This window comes from Hypanus sabinus, chromosome 8 (genome assembly GCF_030144855.1).
Source record: "Hypanus sabinus isolate sHypSab1 chromosome 8, sHypSab1.hap1, whole genome shotgun sequence".
NCBI classification, from domain to species: domain Eukaryota; kingdom Metazoa; phylum Chordata; class Chondrichthyes; order Myliobatiformes; family Dasyatidae; genus Hypanus; species Hypanus sabinus.
Genome location: NC_082713.1, coordinates 54,187,342 through 54,210,459, shown reverse-complemented (window position 1 = coordinate 54,210,459; position 23,118 = coordinate 54,187,342). Strand labels below are relative to the sequence as shown.

The 23,118-nt window shown below is 39.4% G+C and overlaps 1 protein-coding gene across 1 annotated transcript in view; it reads left to right on the top strand.

Moving 5' to 3' along the window:
* LOC132398151 (uncharacterized) overlaps positions 1 to 23,118 on the top strand; it is a 79,223-nt gene that overhangs the window by 41,376 nt on the left and 14,729 nt on the right. The window contains exon 12 of the mRNA XM_059977198.1: positions 15,854 to 21,297. Within this exon, the coding sequence (XP_059833181.1) occupies positions 15,854 to 21,297 (5,444 nt within the window). The remainder of the gene's footprint in view (positions 1 to 15,853; positions 21,298 to 23,118) is intronic.

Sequence of the window (23,118 nt, the reverse complement as noted above, 5' to 3'; positions counted from 1 at the left end):
AGATCAGTATATTAAGAAGAAAATACTTGGTATGAAATTGGCCTATGAATTGATTAATGGCGAATAGTATATTGCTGTTTAGTGATCAAACTTGAAAGGAAGGTTAATTCTAACACTTAATATTTGGGAGCGATCAAGTCTTCATGTTATCCCTCTTTCAAAGCATCAAGCAGAGGCCTGATTTTCTAAAGCAAGGGTACTAAAAGGTAGTGTGTGCATTCAAACAGGCAATTACAAGCCTTGCCAATATATTTATATGTTGCTATGCTTTAGCCATTGTGTCCGGAATCTTCCAGGAGCTGGAGTCTGGGAAGAATAGGGAAGACTGGGGCAAAATGGTGGAAAGCAGCATGCTGTGAGAGATTGTCCAGGAGTAAGAGGTGAGGAAGATGTGGAGGAGATAATTGTGATGCAGGAAAGACATAGAAAGTTGGCAGAGAGATGGGATTCTGAAGAAGATATAATTCGAATCATATAAATGTTACAAACAGGAAGTGAGCAATTGCTACCTTTCTGTAAGAGGAATACACTCACACATTTTCCTTGCCCTTAACAATCTGATAGTTTTCTTTATCCTCTGGAATCCATCCTAATTTGTTTTTGAAAGTGGCAATTAAATCTGCTTCAACTATCCTTTCAAAGCAATGGATTTCAAATCATCATCACTCTGTTCATTTAATAGATTTTCACTTGTGTTTCATTTGCTAATCATGGTAAATATGTGTACTCCAGTTATCAATTTTCCTTTTTTCATGTGTTTAAGCCCTTTATCATGAGTAACATCTCCATCGAATCACCTCTCAACCTTTGAAGAATAATATGTGCAATTTTTGCATTTGATCTTTGTACTAAAAATTGCTTATGTCTACAGCCATTCAACTAAATCTTCTAGGCATCCCATCGAGGACCTTCACAACCATCCTACAAAGTGGTAACCAGACTGAAAACGATACTCTGGTTCTGGCTTACCAAATACGTATTGACTATCAATGGGTTCTCTCTCACTAGCAAGAAAGAGAGATGGACAACAGTAGGTCACTGTTCTGATGGTACAATTTGCCGTGTTGCTTTTCTGAGTCCCCTATCATGTGGACTAACAGACTCTCACACTCCATCAAGAGTGAGAAAGGAAGGGGGGGATCACTCCAGTTCCACAAGCTGTTCTGATGTTTCAGTCTCCCACGACACTTCTGCCAGTGACATCAGCGAGGAACTGGGTCACCCCGAAGGCACATATCTTCCAGGCCACTCCTGGCGATATTGAAATGACGAGAACGAAAACCCATCATCCATGGAGAACTGTAGTTTGAGCTGCAGCCGTAGATCATGGACTCCGACAGGATCCCCACCTTAAAAGGAAGGGGGACATGAGAAAAGAAGAATGAGCTGTTCTGCAAATGAACTGGAAGAAGTCACCTGGGTCTGCATATACCTCTGGTGCCATCTTTTATAGTTCTTCACATCATTCTCTCTAATCCAGGCAAACTCCTAGTAAATCACCTCTGCACCCTCTCTAAAGCATTCACTACTTTCTGATAATAAGGAAACCAAATCAGAATTGGATACATTACTCCAAGTGTAGGCTAATCCAAGTTTCATAGATGAGAAAATCTGCAGATGCTGGAAATCTAAGCAACACACACAAAATGCTGGAGGAACTCAGCAGGCCAGGCAGCATCTATGGAAAAGAGTAAACAGTTGACAACTTGGGTTGGGATGCTTTTTCAAGAAAGCCTTGAAAAAGGGTCTCACCCAGAAACTTCGACTGTTTACTCTTTTTCATGGATGATGCCTGGACTGCTAAGTTTCTCCTTCATTTTGTATGTTTTGTCCAGAGTTTTATAGAGTTACAACATTACCTCGCAGCTCTTGGACTCAATCCTCAAATAATGAAGGCCAACATGCCCTTTCAATTTGCGCAGCAATGTGGAGAGATCTATGGACCCTAAGATCTTACTGTTCCTCCACACTGCTAAGAATCCTGCCATTAATACTGTACTCTGCCTGTAAAGTTCCACTTTAAAGCGTATCACTTTAAACTTTTCTGGATTTAATGCCACTTTTCAGCTCAGCTTTGCATCCTATCAGTTTCCATTGTAACCTATGACAGCTTTCTACTCTATCCACAACACCACCAACCTTTGTGTCATCTGCAAACTTACTAACCCTCCACTTCCTCATCCAAATCACTGACAAAAATCACAAAGTTCAGGGGTCCCTGAACTGTTAATGTGAAACATTACCAATTACTGACATCCAGGCAGAATATGCACCATCTGCCTTCCATGGGCAAGCCAATTCTGAATCCACGTAGCCAGGTTTCTGTGGATCCCATGCCTCCTGAGTTTCTGAATGGGCCTACCATGGTAACCTGGTCAAACACCTTACTAAAGTGCACATACACCATAACCACTGTTCTACCTTCATCAATTTGTTTTGTCACTTTCTTGAAGAATTCAGTCAGCCTTATGAGGCATGACCTGCCCCTCACAAAGCCATCCTGACTATCCCAAATCAAACTATGCTTCTCCAAATGCTCGTAAAACCTGTTTCTAGGAATCCTGTCCCGTAGTTTGCCCACCACTGATGTAAGACTCACTGGTCTGTAATTCTCAGGATTATCCTTATTGTCTTTCTTGAACAAAGATACAACATTTGCCACTGGCCAATCCTCACTATTCATGTGGCTAGTGAGGATGTAAAGATCATTGCCCAAGGTGTTGCAGTCCCTTTCCTCTCTTCCTTTAGTAACCTGGGGTATATCTCATTTGGCCTTGTTTTTCAAAACGTAGAAGCATAGAAAACCTACAGCATAATACAGGCCCTTTGGCCCACAAAATTGTGCTGAACATGTCGCTACCTTGGAAATTACTAGGCTTACTATACTCTCTATTTTTCTGAGCTCCATGTGCCTATCCAAAGGTCTCTTAAAAGATCCTATTGTATCTGCCTCCACCACTGTTGCCGGCAGCCCATTCCAGCCACTCACCACACTCTGAGTAAAAAACTTAACCCTGGCATCTCCTCTGTACCTACTCCCCAGCATCTTAAACCTGTGTCCTCTTGTGGCAACCATTTTGGCCCTGGAAAAAAGTCTCTGACTACCCACATGATCAATGCCTCTCATCATCTTATATACCTCTATCAGGTCACGTCTCATCCTCTGTTGCTCCAAGGAGAAAAGGTCGAGTTCACTCAACCTACTCTCGTAAGGCATGCTCCCCAATCTAGGCAACATCCTTGTAAATCTCCTCTGCACCCTTTCTATGGCTTCCACATCCTTCCTGTAGTGAAGCAACCAGATCTGAGCACAGTACTCCAAATGGGGTCTGACCAAGGTGCTATATAGCTGCAACATTACCTCTTGGCTTCTAAATTCAATTGCACGATTGATGAAGGCCAATACACCGTACACCTGCTTAACCACAGAGTCAATCTGTGCAGCTGCTTTGAGTGTCCTATGAACTTGGACCCAAAGATCTCTCTGATCCTCCACACTGCCTAGAGTCTTACCATTAATACTACAAACGGTATATTCTGCCATCATTCTTCTTCTTCGGTCGTCCATTGATTTTCAATGATGACTGAGGCCTGGGCAAGGTTGTATGGAAGACCTGCAGTTGCCCATGCTGCAAGTCTCCCCTCTTCATGCCACCAATGTTGTCCAAGGGAAGGGCATTAGGACCCCTACAGCTTGGCACTGGTGCCATCGCAGAGCAATGTGTGGTTAAGTGCCTTGCTCAAGGACACAACGCACTGCCTCAGCTAAGGCTCGAACTAGCGACCTTCAGATCACTAGACTGATGCCTTATCCACTTGGTCGCACGCCACACTAGTCATCATTTTTGACCTTACAAAATGAACCACTTCACACTTCTCTGGGTTGAACTCCATCTGCCACTTCTCAGCCCAGTTTTGCATCCTATCAATGTGCTGCTGTAACATCTGACAGCCCTCCACACTATCCACAACACCTCCAACCTTTGTGTCATCAGCAAACTTACTAACCCATCCCTCCACTTCCTCATCCAGGTCATTTATAAAAATCATGAAGAGTAAGGGTCCCAGAACAGATGCCTGAGGCACTCCACTGGTGACCAACCTCCATCCAGAATATGACCCATCTACAATCACTCTTTGCCTTCTGTGGGCAAGCCAGTTCTGGATCCACAAAACAATTTTCCCTTGGATTCCATGCCTCCTTACTTCCTCAGTAAGCCTTGTATGGGGTACATTATCAAGTGCCTTGCTGAAATCCATTTATGCTACATCTACTGCTCTTCTTTCAACAATGTGTTTAGTCACATCCTCAAAAGATTCAATCAGGCTCGTGGGGCACGACCTTCCCTTGACAAAGCCATGCTGACTACTCCTAATCATATCATACCTCTCCAAATGTTCATAAATCCTGTGTCTCAGGATCTTCTCCATCAACTTACCAACCACTGGGGTAAGATTCGCTGGTCTATAATGTCCAGCACACCCTCTTTCTTAATGTTGACATGCTCCAGCACGGGCATTCCCAACCTTTTTTATGCCATTGACCAATACTATTAAGTGAAGTGTCCATGGACCCCAATTGGAACCCCCCGCTCTCGCACATCAGCTGTTTTATGCCATCTCCACAAAAGTTATGATCCATCTCACTGATAAATATTGAGGCAAAGTATTCTTTAGGACCATCATTACCTCCTAGGGCTCCAGGCACATGTTTCCTCTTTTACCCCTGACCGGTCCTTTTCTCATTCTGGTCAACTTCCTATTTTTCATGTACGTGTAGAATGCATTGGGATTTTCCTTAATCCTGCTCACCAAGGCCTTCTTACGCTCCCTTCTTGCTTTTCTTAGTCCCTTCTTAGGCTCCTTTGTCGCTAGCTTATAACTCTCTAGAGCTCTGTCTGATCCTTGCTTCCTAAAACTTAAGTCTGCTTCTTTCTTTCTCTTGAATTCCACATCTCTTGTCAACCTTGATTCCTTCACCCTATCATTCTTCCCCCTGCCTCAGTGGGACAAACTTACCTAGAACTCCATGCAGGTGCCCTCGGCCCTTAGGCTTTTTTATGAGTCAACCTATAGCCAGGGAAGTGATGACACCCCCCCCCCCCTCCCGTTAGACTGTTTGAGGTAGCTTATTTTTTATTCTTCTTTATTTCTCTTCTAATATTTATATATTTGTATATCTGTTCATTTGTAATGACACTGTGACACTAATTTCCTTTGGGATCAATAAAGTATCTATCTATCTGTCTATCTAAACAACATCCACTGTGCATTTCCTTTAGTACATCTGTTCCTAATTTACACCCCCAAGTTCCTGCCCAATAGCATCATAATTCATCCTCTCCCAATTAAATGCTTTTGTATACCATCTACTATGCCTGTCCAAGGCTGTAGTAAAGTTTAGAGAGTTCATGTATCTGAAATGATCACCCACCAAGAAATCTATTACTTGACCAGGTTCATTGCCTAGTACTAAATCCTAAATAGCTTTTCCTCCAGTCAGCTTCTCCACATGTGTCATAAATCTTTTCTGTACACACCTAACAAATTCCACCCCACCTAAACCTTTGTACTCAATATTAAGTTGAAGTTGTCCATGACAACAACTGTGTTATTTTTGCACCTTTCCAAAAGGCGATCTCGCTGGCTGAATCTATAAACTTCTTGCAATTCCTGTGCAATGGGGTCTTCATTCTGGGCTGAGTTGCCACCAGTCAGAATACTGTCCATTGTACTATACAGATTGCAGATGTCTTTAGTGACCTACCAAATATCTTCAAACTTCTAACATAGTAGAACTGCAAGTTTGCTTTTTTTAATGATTGCATCAATGTTCTGGGCTGTGGACAGATTGTCTGAGATGTTGACATCCAGGAACTTAAAGCTGCTCACCTTTTTCATTGCTGATACTCTGAACTGATGGGTGTGTATCCTGACTTCATCTTCCTGAAATCCACAAATGAATCCTCTGGGGCTGAGTGTGAGGTTGTTGTTGTGACACCACTCAACCTGATGACCTGTCTCATTCCTGTATGCTCCCTTGTCACCATTGAGATTTATCAACAACAATAATGTCATCTGCAAATTTATGATGGTGTTTGAGCAGTGCTTAGCCATGTAGTCATCAGTATAGAGAGCAGAGAATTGGGTTAAGCTGTATCCTTGAGGTGTGCCTAGGCTGTTTCTCAATAAGAGAAGATGTTATCATTTATCTATATTGATTGTTGTCTGATGAGAAAGAAGTTGAGGAGGGAGGTACAGAGGTTTAGAAGTTTGGTTATTACTATGGAGGGATAATGATATTGAACACTGAGCTGTAATCATTAAATCCAGTGTATATTTTGCTGTTATATGCTGTCGGTGCTCCAAAACAGAATGGAGAGCCAGTGAGATTGTGTCTGCTATGGACATGTAGTGGTAGTAGGCATATTATAGTCAATCCAGGTTCTTGCTCAGGCAGAAGTTAATTCTAGTCAGAAGCAACCTCTCGAAGCACATCATTACAATAGATGAGTCATTGAGCAGCTCAGCCTGCTTTTCTTGGGCACCAGAATGACTGCTTCCCTTTTGAAGCAGGTTGGAACTTCATACAGCAGCAATGAGAGGTTGAAGATGTCTGTGAACTTGGCTAGAATGTTCAATACAAGAGAACATCTGCAGATCCTGGAAATTAAAGTATCACTCACAAAATGCTGGAGGAACTCAGCAGGCCAGGCAGTATCTATGGAAAAGAGTAAACAGTCAACTTTTCAAATTGAGAACCTTTATTAGGACTAGAAAAAAGAGAGGAGAAGTCAGAGTAAGAAGGTGGGGGGGGGGGGCGCGTGAGGAAGACATACAAGGTAGTAGATGATATGTGAAATCAGGAGAAGTGGAGTGGTGAAGTAAAGAGCTGGGAAGCCGATTGGTGAAAGAATAAAGAACTGGAGAAGGGGAAATCTAACAGGAGAGGACAGAAGGCCATGGAAGAAAGCGAAGGGGGTGGAGCACCAGAGGGAGGTGATGGGCAGGTAAGGAGGTAAGATGAGGGAGGGAAATGGTAATGGGGAATGCTGAAGGCGTGGGGGGAAATTACCAGGCTTGAGAAATCAATGGTCATGCCATCAGGCTAGAGGCTACCTAGATGAAATATAAGGTGTTGCTCCTGCAACCTGAGTGTTGCTTCATCCCAGTAGTAGAGGAGGCCATGGACTGACATGTTGGAATACGAATGGGAAGTTGATTTGAAATGGGGAGGCACCAGATATTGTCCTTATCTAGGACAAAGATCACAGGGCCACTGGTTGCTGTGTGGATTTACACTTAAAAGGTATTGAGCTCATTGAGAAGTGAAGCATCACTCCATTTATGCTGCTAGGTTTTGACATTGCATAAATATATGTAAACTATCCCATTGTCAGAAGGGACTGTGGGGGAGTCTTCGATAGATGACTTTGACTGGTGAATTAGTTGATTTTTATCCTGAACTGTATTCACTACTTTTTATGATGTGATTACTTCAGCTCTGGAGGATTTTGTTTTTTATTTAAAAATCCATTTTATTTTACATTTTCTCTTTCCAGGTTTTTTATTATTAAAGCCAAAACTCATTACCCTATCTATCTGAGATAAATCTTTATTAAGATTTTTAAAAATATATTAAACTAACACCTCTAATCCACATTTTCTTTTGTAATCTATTACTTTATTATGATAACCTGCTCATTATTACTCAATTCCTCCTATCCACTTTTCAACTTGTTGATGTTCAGCATCATGTGCCTTACAGCTTTACATCACATTTCATTCTAAAGATGTATTCCTAACACAGATCATTTCAGTCTGACTTTTTCTAATTAGAAATGCTCATGACAAAGGTAAAATTTTTTATCCTAGGATATGATTACTAACTGTAGCGGCTACTCAAACAAACCAACACTGCTGTTAGTGACTGATCACAGGGGGTGGGGGGTGGTGTAATCCTGTAGGCGTGCCTTCCATTTGAATCCGATAATACTGTTTCAAAGTCAAAGAAATACATTTGATCCTTTAAGCAATTAGCAAAACAATCTTGAAGCAATACAACTAATTCACTAAAACTAGTGATTTAACAAAATAAACAATCTTAGCATAATAGATATACTTAAGCTTTCTTCAATATAACTAAAAGTAATTAAATGATTTTAAGTTACTAAGCATAATTAAGTGGTCAACATAAAAGATATCATAACTGGCTGTTTCTAACTCTAATTAAATAAATTCAGACCATAAATACCTAACCACAATTCTTCACTTTTACCATGCCCCCACCTATGTGATTAACTACCACAATAAATGCACAACTTAAGTTACAATGCAGATAGAAATCAGTTATGTGGCTCTTAAATCCCAGCCTCTTAATTATTATACTATAATAATCACAACTACATACTACCAAAAAAGAAGACATGAAATCATAATAATCACACAAATGTCCTCTTTCTTCTTTCTTCTTCTTCCAGACAAGTCATGCACATTCATCTAGGCCAGAGGTTACCAGCAGTTAGCCCAGTACAGAGTGAACTTTTACACCACTCTCTTACAAGACAGAATCATGAATCTTCTAGAGCAGTAGCTCCTTAAATCTCTGCCTCCTGTAGCAAACAGATCTTGGTTATAGGCCAATTCAGACAGCTGGTCTTTGTCTTGATGCCTACCTGTCACACAAATCTTCTGTCTGAAATAATTTGGATGATTCTTCCCATGATCCATGAGTTTTGAGATGCTATGTCATCAACCATAAGCACAATATCTTCTGGGAGGAAATTGCGTCTTATACTTGACCATTTCTGATCTGCCATTGTTGTATTTGCTGTAAATACTCCTTCACTCACCGTTTCCAAAACAAGTTTGACGTGTATTGGACTTGCTTCCACCTATGTCGAGCATAAACATCTTTGTTTTGAAACTCTCTGGGTGGTAAGGATGGTGAGTTCTTCGAAAGCAATGGATGGAAGGTGTTTACACTTCCAAGTCATTGGGATCAGATGATGCTTTAGCAATCCTGTACCTCCTTACCCGGCTTCTTCTGCTTTTCACTTCAAAATGTCCAAAGTGGACCATTCTTACACATGTGAACAGGGGTTCATTTGGAGGGATCTTGTCCAGAGGTAGATCCACCATCCACTGACATCCTGGAACTGCGTGCAACAGTCAATGAACAACACACTTGTTATAGCTGTACAAGCACCAGGAATCCCTTATTTTTGGCGCAAGCTTGATAACGTGGTTATGACCACCATGTTCCACTTCTTGATGTACATGCCTCATATTGAGATCTGAGATATGAAGACCCTTTGCCAGTATAATAAGATGACTAAGATGACTCCTCTGGCATGGCCACCCTACTAAGCGGTCCACCAACTCTCAAGACACCATCTTCAACTACTGGATTAAGCTTGAAAATATGACTGTTCCTTTTCACACTTTCTCCCTCTGAAAACCTGAGAATTCATCTAGAAATCTTTGTCTCTGAAAAAAAGAACATTTTTTAATTCAGCCTTTCTGAGCTCCCCTACTGATAGGTAATCTCAATTGATAAGACTTTTCTCAAGCTCTCTCTCCAAAGAATACCTTTGTTGTTCTTCATCCAATTCAGACAGAGCAAGAGTAATGTTCACTTGCTTCCTCTTCCAACTAAGAAACAAGAGTAGGTTCTTAAGCCTAAGAATCCAAGCCATTGTCTTCCCCCAAACGGACCCTAGAAAAGAAGTGATGGATTATACATGTTACCACATCCATCTCCTCTTAAATCTGCATGGCATTCATTGTAATGTTCCCCTTGACTTCCAGATCATCTAGCAGAGTTCTCCAGAACAATTGAAATTCACAGGCCGTTTGCTTTCGGGCTTAAGAAAATACTGAGGCCCTGGCACCCAGTCTTATTCTTCAGAGAAGGCTTCACTCTTGACCCACTAGAGGCCACATGTACTGGGTTATTTGAAGTATTCACATACTTCCATTGAGATATCTGTGAGACCTTAAGAATTTCTGAATTCTGTGAAACTCTGTTAGCGATGAAGATGCAGAACCTGGAAGTTTCATTCTTGGTATACAGATGTCCCCCGCTTTACGAATGTTTGCTTTACGCCTTCACTTTAACAAAAGACCTACATTAGTAACCTGTTTTCGCATTACAACGAGGATTTTTGCTTATAGGAAAATTCTTCCCATATAAATTAATGGTTCTTCGCTTTACGCCATTTCGGCTTAAGACAGATAAGGTGGGGGGGGGGAGGAACACCTGTACTTTAGCACAGAAGTACTATCAGTCCAAAAACTGAGTCCTGAAGCTGCCTGTGCAACTCTTTCTGCCACAGTGTGGGCATTTGGCTTGAATCATAGCAGCAATGAGCTTCATATGAGGAGTGGACTTCAATGGAGCTACCCTAGATTTTACCATGTTAAGAGTACCGTGCACTTGTGAATGTAATAGGTAGGTTGCTGCTCTGTAGCTAACTTCGCTCATGTCTGTAAAGTGCTATAATTGTGCAACAGTAACTTCTCTAAAACCCAAGGGTTCCAAATATCTAGCAATCTTGAAGTCTTCCAGTTGACCAAGTTCTTTCAGTCAGCTTGTCCACTCTGTCAACAACTGATGTTGGTATAGTATCATTCCAGCCAAGCTCTTTCTTACATAGATCTTGTAGGATCTTCTTTGCAGATAACATCACTGGATTCATAATTCCTAAAGTATCATAGGTGGAACAAACTGTGGAGAGGATCCCCCTTCTGGTGAGCATTCTATCTTGGATCGTGATCTTAAACTTGAAAATATCAGACTGATTACTCCAGTGCACACCCAGTACTCCCTCCACCGAAGGAATATCTTGATCCAAATCCTTCACGTCTTTTGCTTTTTGCTCTTCTGGTATTACAGATAGCACACTATGTCTGTTGCTTATCCACCTCGTAGCTCGAAAATTGCCTTTAGCACAAATGGATACAAGGTCATGACAGACACCTCTTCTTCCTCAGGACACTAATACCAGGCAATCATCAACACAAGCAGTGAAAAACATTATCCACAGTCTTACGACTGAGCTGTGCTTCATTGTCGTCTGCACATTTTCTAAGAACAAAATTGGTACAACTCAATGGTGAAGTTGTTCCAAAGAGATGTACTCATTCTAGATCATTCTAAACTCCACTATATCTCAGCTGAGGTCATCATCAGGCCACTTGGGAAACCCAAGTAGGTCTGTACCTTCCCCTGGCATTTTAACCTGATGAGACATTGATTCAATAGCCACTATGATTACTGCTGCTTCTTTTCGGAATCTACTTATGATTCTAATCAGTGAGCTGATAAGAACTGGTCCCTGTAACAACTGAGCATTAAGTTATATTACCTGAAAAGTCATTCCACATGAAAACACAATACAGTGTTTCCCTTTTTCTAGGGTAAAAGTACCATGATGCGGAATATACTGGACTTTCCCATCTGTTAGCACACTTTCAGCATAACCTTTGGAGATGACATCCTTCATGAAAGCTGTATAGCCAGCATGAAATGACACAACCTTCTTGAACCTCTTTAGATCCAGAGCACACTGTTCAGCAATCTTCTAGTTATTGGGCACATTAACATCCTTCTTTCTCAGAGGTAAACTAATCTGGTACTTACACCCACCAGTTTTACAGAACTAGCCACCAGCTCCATGAATTTATGATCTTAACAAACTAGATTGTTCATCCGAACTGCATTCAGGCAAATCTGTCAGGAATTGCTGCTACCAAAGGTCATCCAAGTTCAAAACTGAAATCCTGCTAACCGTCAGCTCTGGCTAAACATTGTCTCTTCTACCAGCATAGTCTCCTTTCAGTGGTTAATTAACAGTCCAACCCAACATTGCTCTGATTGTATAGAGTCCATCATTAATACTGAAAACCATTTGCAACAGCTCCAATGCCTTAGGCAGCTCAATTTCTCTTGAATGATAATACTTCAAGTGAGACCATTCCTGGAGATCTCACTGACGAGGAATGTTCCCTTTATGGACATGCATATTTTCCTGCATATTGACATTAGGCAGTTCACAGTAGTTCTCACTGTCTAAGCCAGCCACTTAAATGGGGTAGCTACCTTCAGTGCAGTCCTCCCTGATCCAGGAAGACTTAAGTACCCACTGTCTTGTTAACCCTTCTTAGACTTCCCCTGAACTGGAATTATAATATGTTTACAATCATGATTTCCAGCCCCTGTAAGATCATTAGATACCAAGGAGATAGTTGCTGCAGTGTCTGATTCTTTCACAGCTTGTTTTGAATCTGCACCCTTTTCATCAGATGAAGTATACTAGGACGCTTGCCACTGTGCATCTTGCATGAAAGACCCTTCCTACAATCCTTGCTGATGTGTCCCATGCACAACCAACCAAAGCAGACACCATTTTCTTTTCGAAAGGCAATATTCTCATTATGAAATTTTTTTCTCCAGCTAAGAGCACAAATCCAGTGTATGTTCACCGTCGCAGAATCCTTTCGACTGATGAGACCATTTCTTTTTAGTTCCAGGCTGAATTTTAGGTTTACTCAAAGCTGCTTCCTTTAGCCTTCGAACAAATTTATGACTTAGTTTACGACTTTGGTTACTGCAGTTGGTGTAGTATCCCATATATTTCTGTACACCATGTGTGGAGAAATCCTCACTTATTTTTTGATAAACTCAACAAAATCAGTGAAAGTACCCTCATGGTTGTGCTTATCTAGTAGTTTACAGGCCACACATCTCCATTACCCCTGTGCACATAAGGCAACTTCTTTTCAACAATCGATAGGCATGTCCAGCTCTTGCATGTAGCAAACTTCTCCCATTGCATTACAACAGCCTCTAAGAAAGAGATCGAAGAGCCCTCTCATCTTCAGATTTAATAGGTGGCCAAGAAAGAGCCTTTCACATGTAGGCTGATGCAATTTTCTGTTCATTATGAAAACGTTCCTGTAGTAAAGTCTTGACCTTTAGATACTCTTCCCCTGGATTGGCTTGCAGGTAATTTTTGACAAGCTTTCTAAGGCAACCATCAGTGAACTGTTCAAGGAAATAGAGATGGTCACCATAATCATCAGTCTTGCCTTTGACACTATTCTTAAAAGCCCTGATAAATGTGTGACATTGCAAGGGATTGCCTTCAAAGATTTGAATCTCTCTATTGAGCACTGTTGTTGTACCAATATGGTTGCTATTTCCTTTCATATCCTTGTGGCCTCCAGCACACTATTTTGACTTCTGTTTTCTGAAACATGCGTGTTTCCATAGGGTAAGTTTATGTCCCCAGAAGCACCTTGAGCTTTTGGACATAACATATGTTCAGAGTGCCTCCTTGGTGCAGGGTGAGAGTACCTCTTGGGGTCCCAACCCCGAGCTTCTAGACGTTTGAGGAACAAGTGTATCAACATTGACATTGAGTATGTTGGATTTTCTCCGTGCCATGCCAATACAGGAATTCATACTGTAGAACTATCCTGCTGGAGTACTTTTAGCACCCACAGCACTTGTGGCATTCAACACTTTTGCTTTGACCATCTTGGCTGCAATTTCTTCCAGCATCTTAAGCTGTTCCATACTTCTGCCTATCAGCTCTGCTTGTTCATCCAACTCATGTTTATCCTTCAATATTTGTTGCCTTGCGCATAACTCAGCTAAGTCAGCCTCTGCTTTAATGCATACTGAAGGAGGTATCAGGCACACAGTATGCTGTGCTACCAATTGAACCTGCAGCATGCACATTTGACACATTGCCGTCCGGGTGTATATCATCCTGTAAACCATCAGCTTTATACATAGTCAAAGCATGCCCTGGAATTTGATAAACATTTTCACTTGCTTCAACAACATGACCTTCAACCTTGCATGTATGTTTCAGCCATTGTTCAGCCTTTGTTGTGACCTCATTAATATGAGTCTCAATATTTGCAAAGCTTTTGATTTTGCAAACAGGAAATCTGATAATGCTGGAAATTCAAGCAAAACACACAAAATGCTGGTGGAACATAGCAGGCCAGGCAGCATATAGGAAGAAGCACTGTCGACGTTTTGGGCTGAGACCCTTCATCAGGACATAATCAAGCTTTTGATTTGTTTTCCTTGCTCTGGGATAGGAATTAAAGACAACATATTATGTCACTGAGCAACAGCTTCACAAAGAGTTTATAAATCTTCAAAGTGAGACTACACTTGCAAGACATTTATTTTTCTTGCAAAAAACTTCTAATTAATGGAATTAAATATTTAATCTTGCCCACAATGGTCTTCTATTCCTTTTGAGAACTTTCAATTCTACTCACTAAAGCTTTCCTAGTAAGTATAATTTCTCTTTCACTCCCAACAAACAGCAGTCATTTCAAATGTAGGGAAGCAAAATATTTCAGCATTTCAAACTTTGAGGCAAACACCACACTATAGAGCTTACGGTAAGGTCAGCGAAGACTATTCCAAACTGTGTTCCAACACCAAACACACAGCATGAATCAACAAAAGGTCATTACTTGCTATAAGCTGCTCCTAGTTTATCATGTTGCTTTCTCATTTCGCCCACAGGTTCGATGCAGTCCTTTGCCGAAGACAGATGGTTGTTTGCTATAACTGTCAATCCTTTTTTATTGACAAAATGTAGCCGCTTCTCAAACAAACCAACACTGTTGTTACAGAGTAATTATGGAGGAGTTAACCCACCATTAGATGACACACGTTCCATTTGAATCCAATAATAAAGTTTCAAAATCAAAGAAATGTATTTGATCCTTTATTAGGCAACTAGCAAAACAATCTTAAAGCGATAAAACTAATTAACTAACACTAGCAATTTAACAAAATAAACAGTCTTAGTGTAATAAACGTATTTAAGCTTTCTACAGTGTAATTAAATGTAATTAAGCAATTTTAAGCATTATTTAGCAGCATAATTAAGCGATCAACAAAAAAGATATCATACATGGCTGTCTCTAACTCTAACTGACTAAAGACATGAATACATTACCACAACTCTTCACTTTTACCATGGTTTCTCCTATTAACTACCATAATAAACATAATGAACCTGCAACACCAAATACAATGTAAATAGAAAATAGACATATAGCTCCTACACTGTTGCTCAGTGAATCTATTCATCTGGAATAGCAAAAGTCTGATATAATTCACTTTCTGCACATTAATGAGCAGCTGATTTATATCACAAGTCCTGGTTATGCAACCACTCACGTCATGCGGACAATCCGGCAAGTATTGTAATGGCTGGGGTCAGCTATCTTGTAAAGACACTGCCCAGAAAAAGGTAATGGCAAGACACTTCTGTAGAAACATTTGCCAAGACCAATCATGGGCATGGAAAAACCATGATCACCTATATCACACAACATAGCATATAACGAGCGAGCATATTAACATAATTATCTGATCTAAAGCAGAATTGTTTATTGGCCACAGCAGAAAAACATGTGAACACGTGATTTGTATTAACATGAAAATTAAATATATCATTTTGCCCATGTTTGAGCCCTGGAGTAAACTACTTTTAGAATACTACATTAAGGTTTGGTTCTTTTATATGATAATTAATATGTAACTCTATACATTGCTCAGAGGAGAAATGCAATAACTGTTTAAAACGTGATGGTGTCAATCTATCTTATATTGTTTGTAATAATTTCACAATATAGAAGTAACTACGTATCAAATGACGCTTCCAAAATTAGATTCCATTGAAGAAATTAAGAGCTCTAAAAAAGGATTTCCCTTTTAGCTTGGACTGACATTTCTCAAACTGAATGTATTTTTCTTTTCTGCTTACTGCTTAAGATTAAACATTTCTTTGTTTTTCCTCACCTAATAAAGGTGGCAAATTTGATCTGGATAGTTCCAGTTTGGCTTTGCGTTCTCTCAGTAAAATTGACCCCGAACAGTTTATTGCTGGTAACTCCACTGGAAGGATGGCAACTGTTAAGAAAAGGTCTATGTCTATCAACTTGTCGCAAACTGATCTGACGTCATCTAGGATTTTACCCCCGATACCGGCCTCAGATCAATCAGATCCTGTTCAGAAACAAGGGAAATCTATGAATGCTGCAGAAGCAATAGCAGATGCAATTTTATCAAATGAGTTACATATTGAATTAATATGGATAAAGTCACCTTCAACCGTAACAAAGTTAGACAAGTTGGTATCAAACTTAGATATCAATCTTGCCTCTGGTGACATTGTCACTAATGTTGTGGATGCTATTTTAGACAATATTATTTCTTCATCAGACAAAAGAACAGGAAGGAAATCTGTGAGATCAGCATCTAAAAATGCATCAGTAAAGCAATCTGGTAAAACTTTAGAATCTGCTGCAGTTCAGCCCCAGAATGCACCAGTGCTTTCACAGAACTCAATGTTGTTAGTAACTGAAGTTGCTGAGGAACTAGTTCGCAACTTAGTGCAAAAGTGCCTTCTGTTTCAAGATCTACCGACAACTGATTCTCAGGTTGGAGTTGCTCAACTTTCTAGCCCTCGTAATACCAAGCCAAGTGAAGCTATGTTATTTGGCTCCTCTGTATCTAAGTCACAGTATGAGAAGCTCTTCAGCATCATAATGAAATCAGTTACTGATATTTTAGCAGGTAAACTAAATCTACCAAGTGAAAACGTGATATCTTCAACTAAGGTTATTTCCAAGCATGAAATGTCAAAAACTGCAATGGACACTTTTGATTTTAAACCTGATAATGGATTTATAATGGAAAAGCCAGCACCCACTACTTCAGTAGCTGTAAAAGGAAAATCTCGGCTGTTAGAAGAAACCAGCTTAAATTCAAGTGTCATGAATCATTCAGGAAACACTTTCATGGGACAAGAAACTATTATTAAAAAGTTGCCGAAGAAGCGCAGATTATCTTTAAGTAAGATTTCAATTAGTCCCACTAAATCATCCTCATTAGAAAGTCAAAAATTAGGAAAGAGGCCAGAACACTTACCAGAAGCAATTTCAAGATCTAAAAAGCCTGCTACAACAAAAAAGAATATTGCTAACAAAAAACCTTCAGTTAGTGAAAGTGTGGGTAGACTACCATTTTTCCACAAAGTAAAAGAAATAAAAATAATAAAGGATGGGAAATCAGAAAAAATTGCGATTAAAGGTAAACCAGTTCGGAAGCCTACCCACCTTGATAATAAACATGTTCTGGAAACACTTGATAAACCTGCTCTGCATCCATCTGACTCAAAAAATGATAAACCAATTCAAGAATCATTTGACCTTCTTGATGAAAAACTTTTAAAATTACTTACAGCTCAAATTAAATGTGAGATTTCAGAAATGGTTATGACCCAAAAAAAAGCAGATGTTGAAACTTCAGAGACATCAGAAACTGGTAATAAGTCTCATATCATTAGTGATTCTTGCCTTGAACTAGTTCCAGAAGATACTTCAATAAATGTTGTAGATCATGTCAAAAAATTAATTGGCCTTTCACTGCATTCGCTAGAACATAAGTCTGAGACTGAGAAACAGCAAATATGTGCGAATAAATCAACAGATTTGACAAATACTGCTGGCGAATTCACAGAATGTTTTGTAAAACTGTTCAACGAAATGACAAGCTCAGTGTCTCAGTCATGTAAGTTAAGCCTTACCTCTCCAGATTTTTTAAATGCTATATATAATGAAATTAAAAAATCGTTGGTGTCCCATACAGAACAAAATTCTGGATCAGGTCAAGTAGCTAAACACACCAAAGTACCAAGTGAAAGAAAAAGACACATTAATAAACTTGGTGAACAGGTCACAAACCAGCTTCATGAAATATTGCGAACAAAAACTGAGATGCTAGCCTCGCGTTCTAGAGATGTAACTGATCTGAAGACAACAGAGACAGCAAAACTTATGAAGAAAGAACTCATAAAGTTTGCTTTACAGCAATTATTAAATGATGGAAAGTTTTCACAGGAAATTGGAATCATTGTTGATGAAGAAAGAAAAGTAATTTCACCTCCAGAGAGGAATCTTAAGTCCATTTACACCCCAGATGTTTTGAAAGATATTGTTTCAAAAATTATTGATGTTTTACTTGAGAAGGTAGATTCCACATTAAGCTTTGTTCCTCTTAAAAACGAAGTAAGTGATGTTTCTCAAGAACTTGTCAATGCCATTGTTGAAGAGGTAGAAAGGAAATACACTTGTACAGATTCATTGGAAGTTGGTTCGAGCATAGATGAAACTTTGGCTGAACCAGCCACAAAGAAGACAGATCAAATCATATTTTTTGCCAGTATGCTTACTTCACTTAATTTCGTAAGCAATGTTACTGAACAAGTCAAGAAAATTCTTTCTCTGAAACCACTAATGCAAAATCAGATTGTTCTTAAAAAGCCTTTGAAATGTACAGAAAAATGCACAGAAATCGCACCTGAGCCCATTTCTTCATATTCTGATTTAATTTCAGTTGACCTTGTCAGATTTGTTTTGGAACAAATTCAAATAATCATTACTTGTTCTGTATCCTCAAATGAAATGCAATCACAAATAACAAGCTGTGGAATGTCAATTGTTGATACTAGTTCAAAGAACACTGCTGCTCCAAAAATCTGTAGTGTGCAGTCAACTAGCAGCTCAAAAGTAAGTAAAAGGAGAATATCATTCAGCCTACCACAAGAATCAATTTGTGAAAAAATATATTCAGATAGCATTTCACCAGCCTTTGATAGTGTCGCTGAAGAAGCACCAGAAGATGTGTGTTGCTATAGGCCAGGCACTTCTGGCTTAACGAAAATGTCTGAAGAATTGGTTGAAAATATAGTTGATACAGCATTCCTTTCAGAGTCATCAAATGAAGAAACAGGAGTATGTCCATTTGTTAGAACATCTGGTGCATTTGACGAAGATATGGCAAGTAAATTGGTACAATTCATTAGAGATGAAAAAAAGAAATGTCAAGTTTCACATACTGTGTTGCCTGAATCTCCTGAATCAGATCCCAGAGTGGAAAAACTTGCTTCTGAAACAATTGAAGAAATCGGATCACATTTCTTCCTTCCACATGTTGTTTCAGATGAAAGACAAATCTGTGGGGAAGAAAAGGCAATTTGTAAGGGTCATAAACATACCTGTTCAGAACATCATCTGGCTGAAAATATTAATGTAGTATTACAACCCAATGTCTTGAAATCTATCACTGTAAAGCAGAGTGTGTATCAAAGCCATTTAGATCTGTTATGCAAGTTGAGAGAAGCTGATGCTTTTAAAAAGGATACCACAAGGCAAGAACTGCAGGATTTCTTCCTTGAGCCAGTAACTAAAGAGAACATACAGAAAATTGCAGAATGCAAAAAACACACCTCATTTATTGACCAGCAGCAATCAGAATGGATACCTTTGGAAGAGAAGAAAAGTGAGGAAAATGTGTATACAGCTGATTATCTTGACTATGATTCAGTGTGTCCATTAACACAAAAAGAGACTGTTGTATCATGGATCCCAACACCACCAGTTTGTGATGAAAAACATAATGAAAGTTTTATTTCAGTTGATGATCTATATAAAATATTATGTAGGGAAGGAAAGGAAAGAGAGAAAAATTTGTCACGAGTTTCAGATCCAATTTTCCAAGCTCCAATGATTGAAACAACTGCAAGAACAAAATCGTCTCAATTAAAACTGTTCTCAGAACCAATTATGTCAAATACCTTGCAAGAATTAGAAAGCAGTGTTAAATCACCATGTGTTTGCCCATTTGAACCTATGGGTACTAATAGCTATAAGTTTCCTGACGAGCAGAGAATCTCATCACAACACTCAGACAAAGAGAGTATATGTCCACTATCTGCCTTTGTGACATTACCTACAAAAGAAATAGATACATATTCTTCCACCTGCACATTCCCACTACATTTTAAAGACAGAAAGTTTTCTGTTTCTTCAACTTCAACTGGAAGCAGTGAAGCAGAAAGCCTTGTTCAAGCTGCTCTGTATAATATGTGGGGTGCTATGTCTAATGAAAAACAACTTGGTTCAGAGTCACATGAACATGATAAACCACACTCAAGTGAAAGTTCTATTGCACTGGATGATTTGTCTGAAGAACTATTAACAGATGCATTGTTTTCCATTTTCTCATCTGTGACAGTTTTGCAGGAATCATCGGACAAATCAAGTCTATCATCTTCCCAGTTAAATTTATTTTCAGAAAATATTGTTTCAGATATTATGCAAGGATTAAAGCAAAGCCCTGAGTCTTCAGTGTCCTCTCTACATTTACCTTCATCCAGTGAATCATCTGGAAAAGACAGTAGTCCAGGGACAGCTCTTCATAAAGATAATTTAAGGAAACTAGCACCAAGCAAGCCACGATTTTCTGGAGAAATTAGCTATCATGGTAAAACTGCACAAAAAATTACAGAAAAAGAGCTTTCCTCATCTTCCACTTCAGCAGATTCAACTGTAAGCAGAGATGCAGATCGCTTAGTTGAAACGGTTCTATGTAACATTTCAAGAAAGGATAATGAGGACCTATGTAGCTCTGAACTCATTCAACAGGAAAGAGCAACTCAGCTTGAAGTTTCTAGTGCAAGTTCCCTTTCATTAAATGAATTTGCTGGAGGGTTCTCAAAAGAGGATTTTGCTGCTATTTATTCTTATGTTACAGATATGCTTTCAAGTAAATCACTCAGTCATCCATCTCAAGGAGGAAGTCAGTCTCAGACAAGTTTTCTTGCAGAAGAAGTTGTAGCAGATATTATGCAAGATTTACCTGAAGCACCTAGTTACTTCCCAACTAGCCCTCCTTTAGATTATGCCAGTTCAAGGAAGTTAAACATGGGTATTGCAGCAGAACAGCCAATTCCCACAAAAGAAATCTCAATCCTTAATATCACTGAAGGAATACAGCTGTCTGACTCTTCTTCTGCAGAGGAGACATCACAATCAACATCAACTGAAGAAGAGGATATAGTTCATATTGCTTTGAATGATTTGGCAATTACAGAGCTTTTGGAAACTGAGGATGCAATACCTGTGAGGATTGTACCACGTAAAGGATTAACAGAATTCAACATACATCCAGAGTTAATCTCAGAACATTTGTCCGTAATTTCATTCAAAACTGAACCACTTGAGGTACTTCAGCAGATGACTTTGCTTCAAACTGGTCACAGTTTAGATGAAATTCGTAAAGCTTCAATAGACAGTAAGTCACAGCCAATATCACCCATGTCAAGGCGTGTCAGTTTTGTGAAATCAGGAGGATCACCGAGAAGGGGCTCTTTGAATGAGCAAGGTAGATTGGACGTAAAACGAAATGAGGTATGTTAAACATAAAGAAGCCCGTAATAGCATTTGTTAAGGGGGAAAGCCTCTTTATTTTCACTTTACTTTGTTATCCATCATTTGCTCAGTTTTTCTGCTGTTAATCCCAGACTGACAGTTGATTGTGGAAGAACAATTCTGAAAGCCTTTTTTGATAGTTTTCTTTTTCCACCTATAGTTAAAATACTTAGCACTTACCCTAATATCCTGGCCCTAACCCAGACTATAACAGGGGAATTAAAGTGAATTTTCACTTATTGAATGTACACATAACATAGAACGTAGAACAGTACAGCACAGGGACAGGCCATTCATCCTACAATGTTGTGCCGAACCAGGTAAAAAGCAAATCAAAAACACCCAAATGCTAATCCCTCCTACCTACACAATGATAATATCCCACCATCTTCCTTACATCCATGTGCCTATCTAAACATCCCTTAAAAGTCTCTAATGTATTTGCCTCAACCACCATAGCAGGCAGTGCATTCCAGTCATCCATCACACTCTTGAGTAAAAAATGTACCCTCACATCCCCTTTGAAATTACCCCTTCTCATCTTCAATGCATGGCCTCTGGTATTAGACATTTCAACCCTGGGTAACAGATACTTCCTGTCTACTCCTATCAATGCCTTTCATAATCTTATCAATGTCTATCAGATCTCCCCTTAGACTTTGTTATTCCAGAGATAACAACGCAAGAATTTCCAGCTTCTCATGATAACGTGCCCTCTAAACCAGGCAGCATCCTGGTAAACCTCTTCCGCACCCTCTTAACATCCTTCCTAAAGTGGAACAACCAGAATTGTATGCAATACTCCAGATGTTCTATAAAACTCCTAACCAGAGTTTTATAAAATTGCAACATAACCTCTCGACTTTTGAACTCAGTGTCTTGACTAATAAGAGGAAGCATTCCATAAGCCGCCTTAACTACCTTATCAATCCGTGTAGTCACTTTCAAAGAACTATGAACTTGAATCTCAAGGTCTTTGTGCTCAGCAACACTGTTAAGGATCTTGCCGTTAACACTACTGTTTCTTTACATTTGCCCTACCTTGGTGCAACACCTCACATTTATCTGGGTTAAACTCTATTTGCAATTTCAGTGCCCACATCTCCAACTGATCTTTATCACATTGTATTCTTTGCCAGCCTTCTACACTATCCACAACTCCATTAACAGTTAAGATTAACACATAGTCCAGTTATCTTTGTAACTTCAAAACATTAAACTTATTCAAAGGAAGACACGGGAGTGTGGGAATGCGGGTGTAACTTCATGTTTCCATTAAGCAAGGTGCTCACCTATTACATGGTAGAAAAGATTACATGTTCCATTCATGTTACATGTAATTCGTAACAAGTTATTCAAATGAACAAGAATGCTTAATCAGCCAATATATATACAAGGCTACTCAAATATTAAATACCAACAATTACCAATTCCCATATGCCTTTGAGAAGATTGCAATGAACTATTCTGTTGGATCAAAGATAACCATATGAAGGAACCCGCACTGTCTTGAAAGTGAGCTCCAGCAATGGTGAACTGCTACATATTTTCAAATATGACGAAGGGAATTCGCAGGGGGTGATGATCTTTTAAATCTTTTTGTGTGTGGTAGACAGATTTCATTTTTATTAATATCATTTAGAGATACAATATGGTTACAGGCCATTCTAGGCCAATAAGCCCATGTCACCCAATTATACTCCTGTGACAAATTAACCAAATTGTACATCTCTGGAATGTGGGACAAAACGGGAGCACCCAGAGGAAACCCAAGTGGTCACCCCTTACAGACAGCAGTGA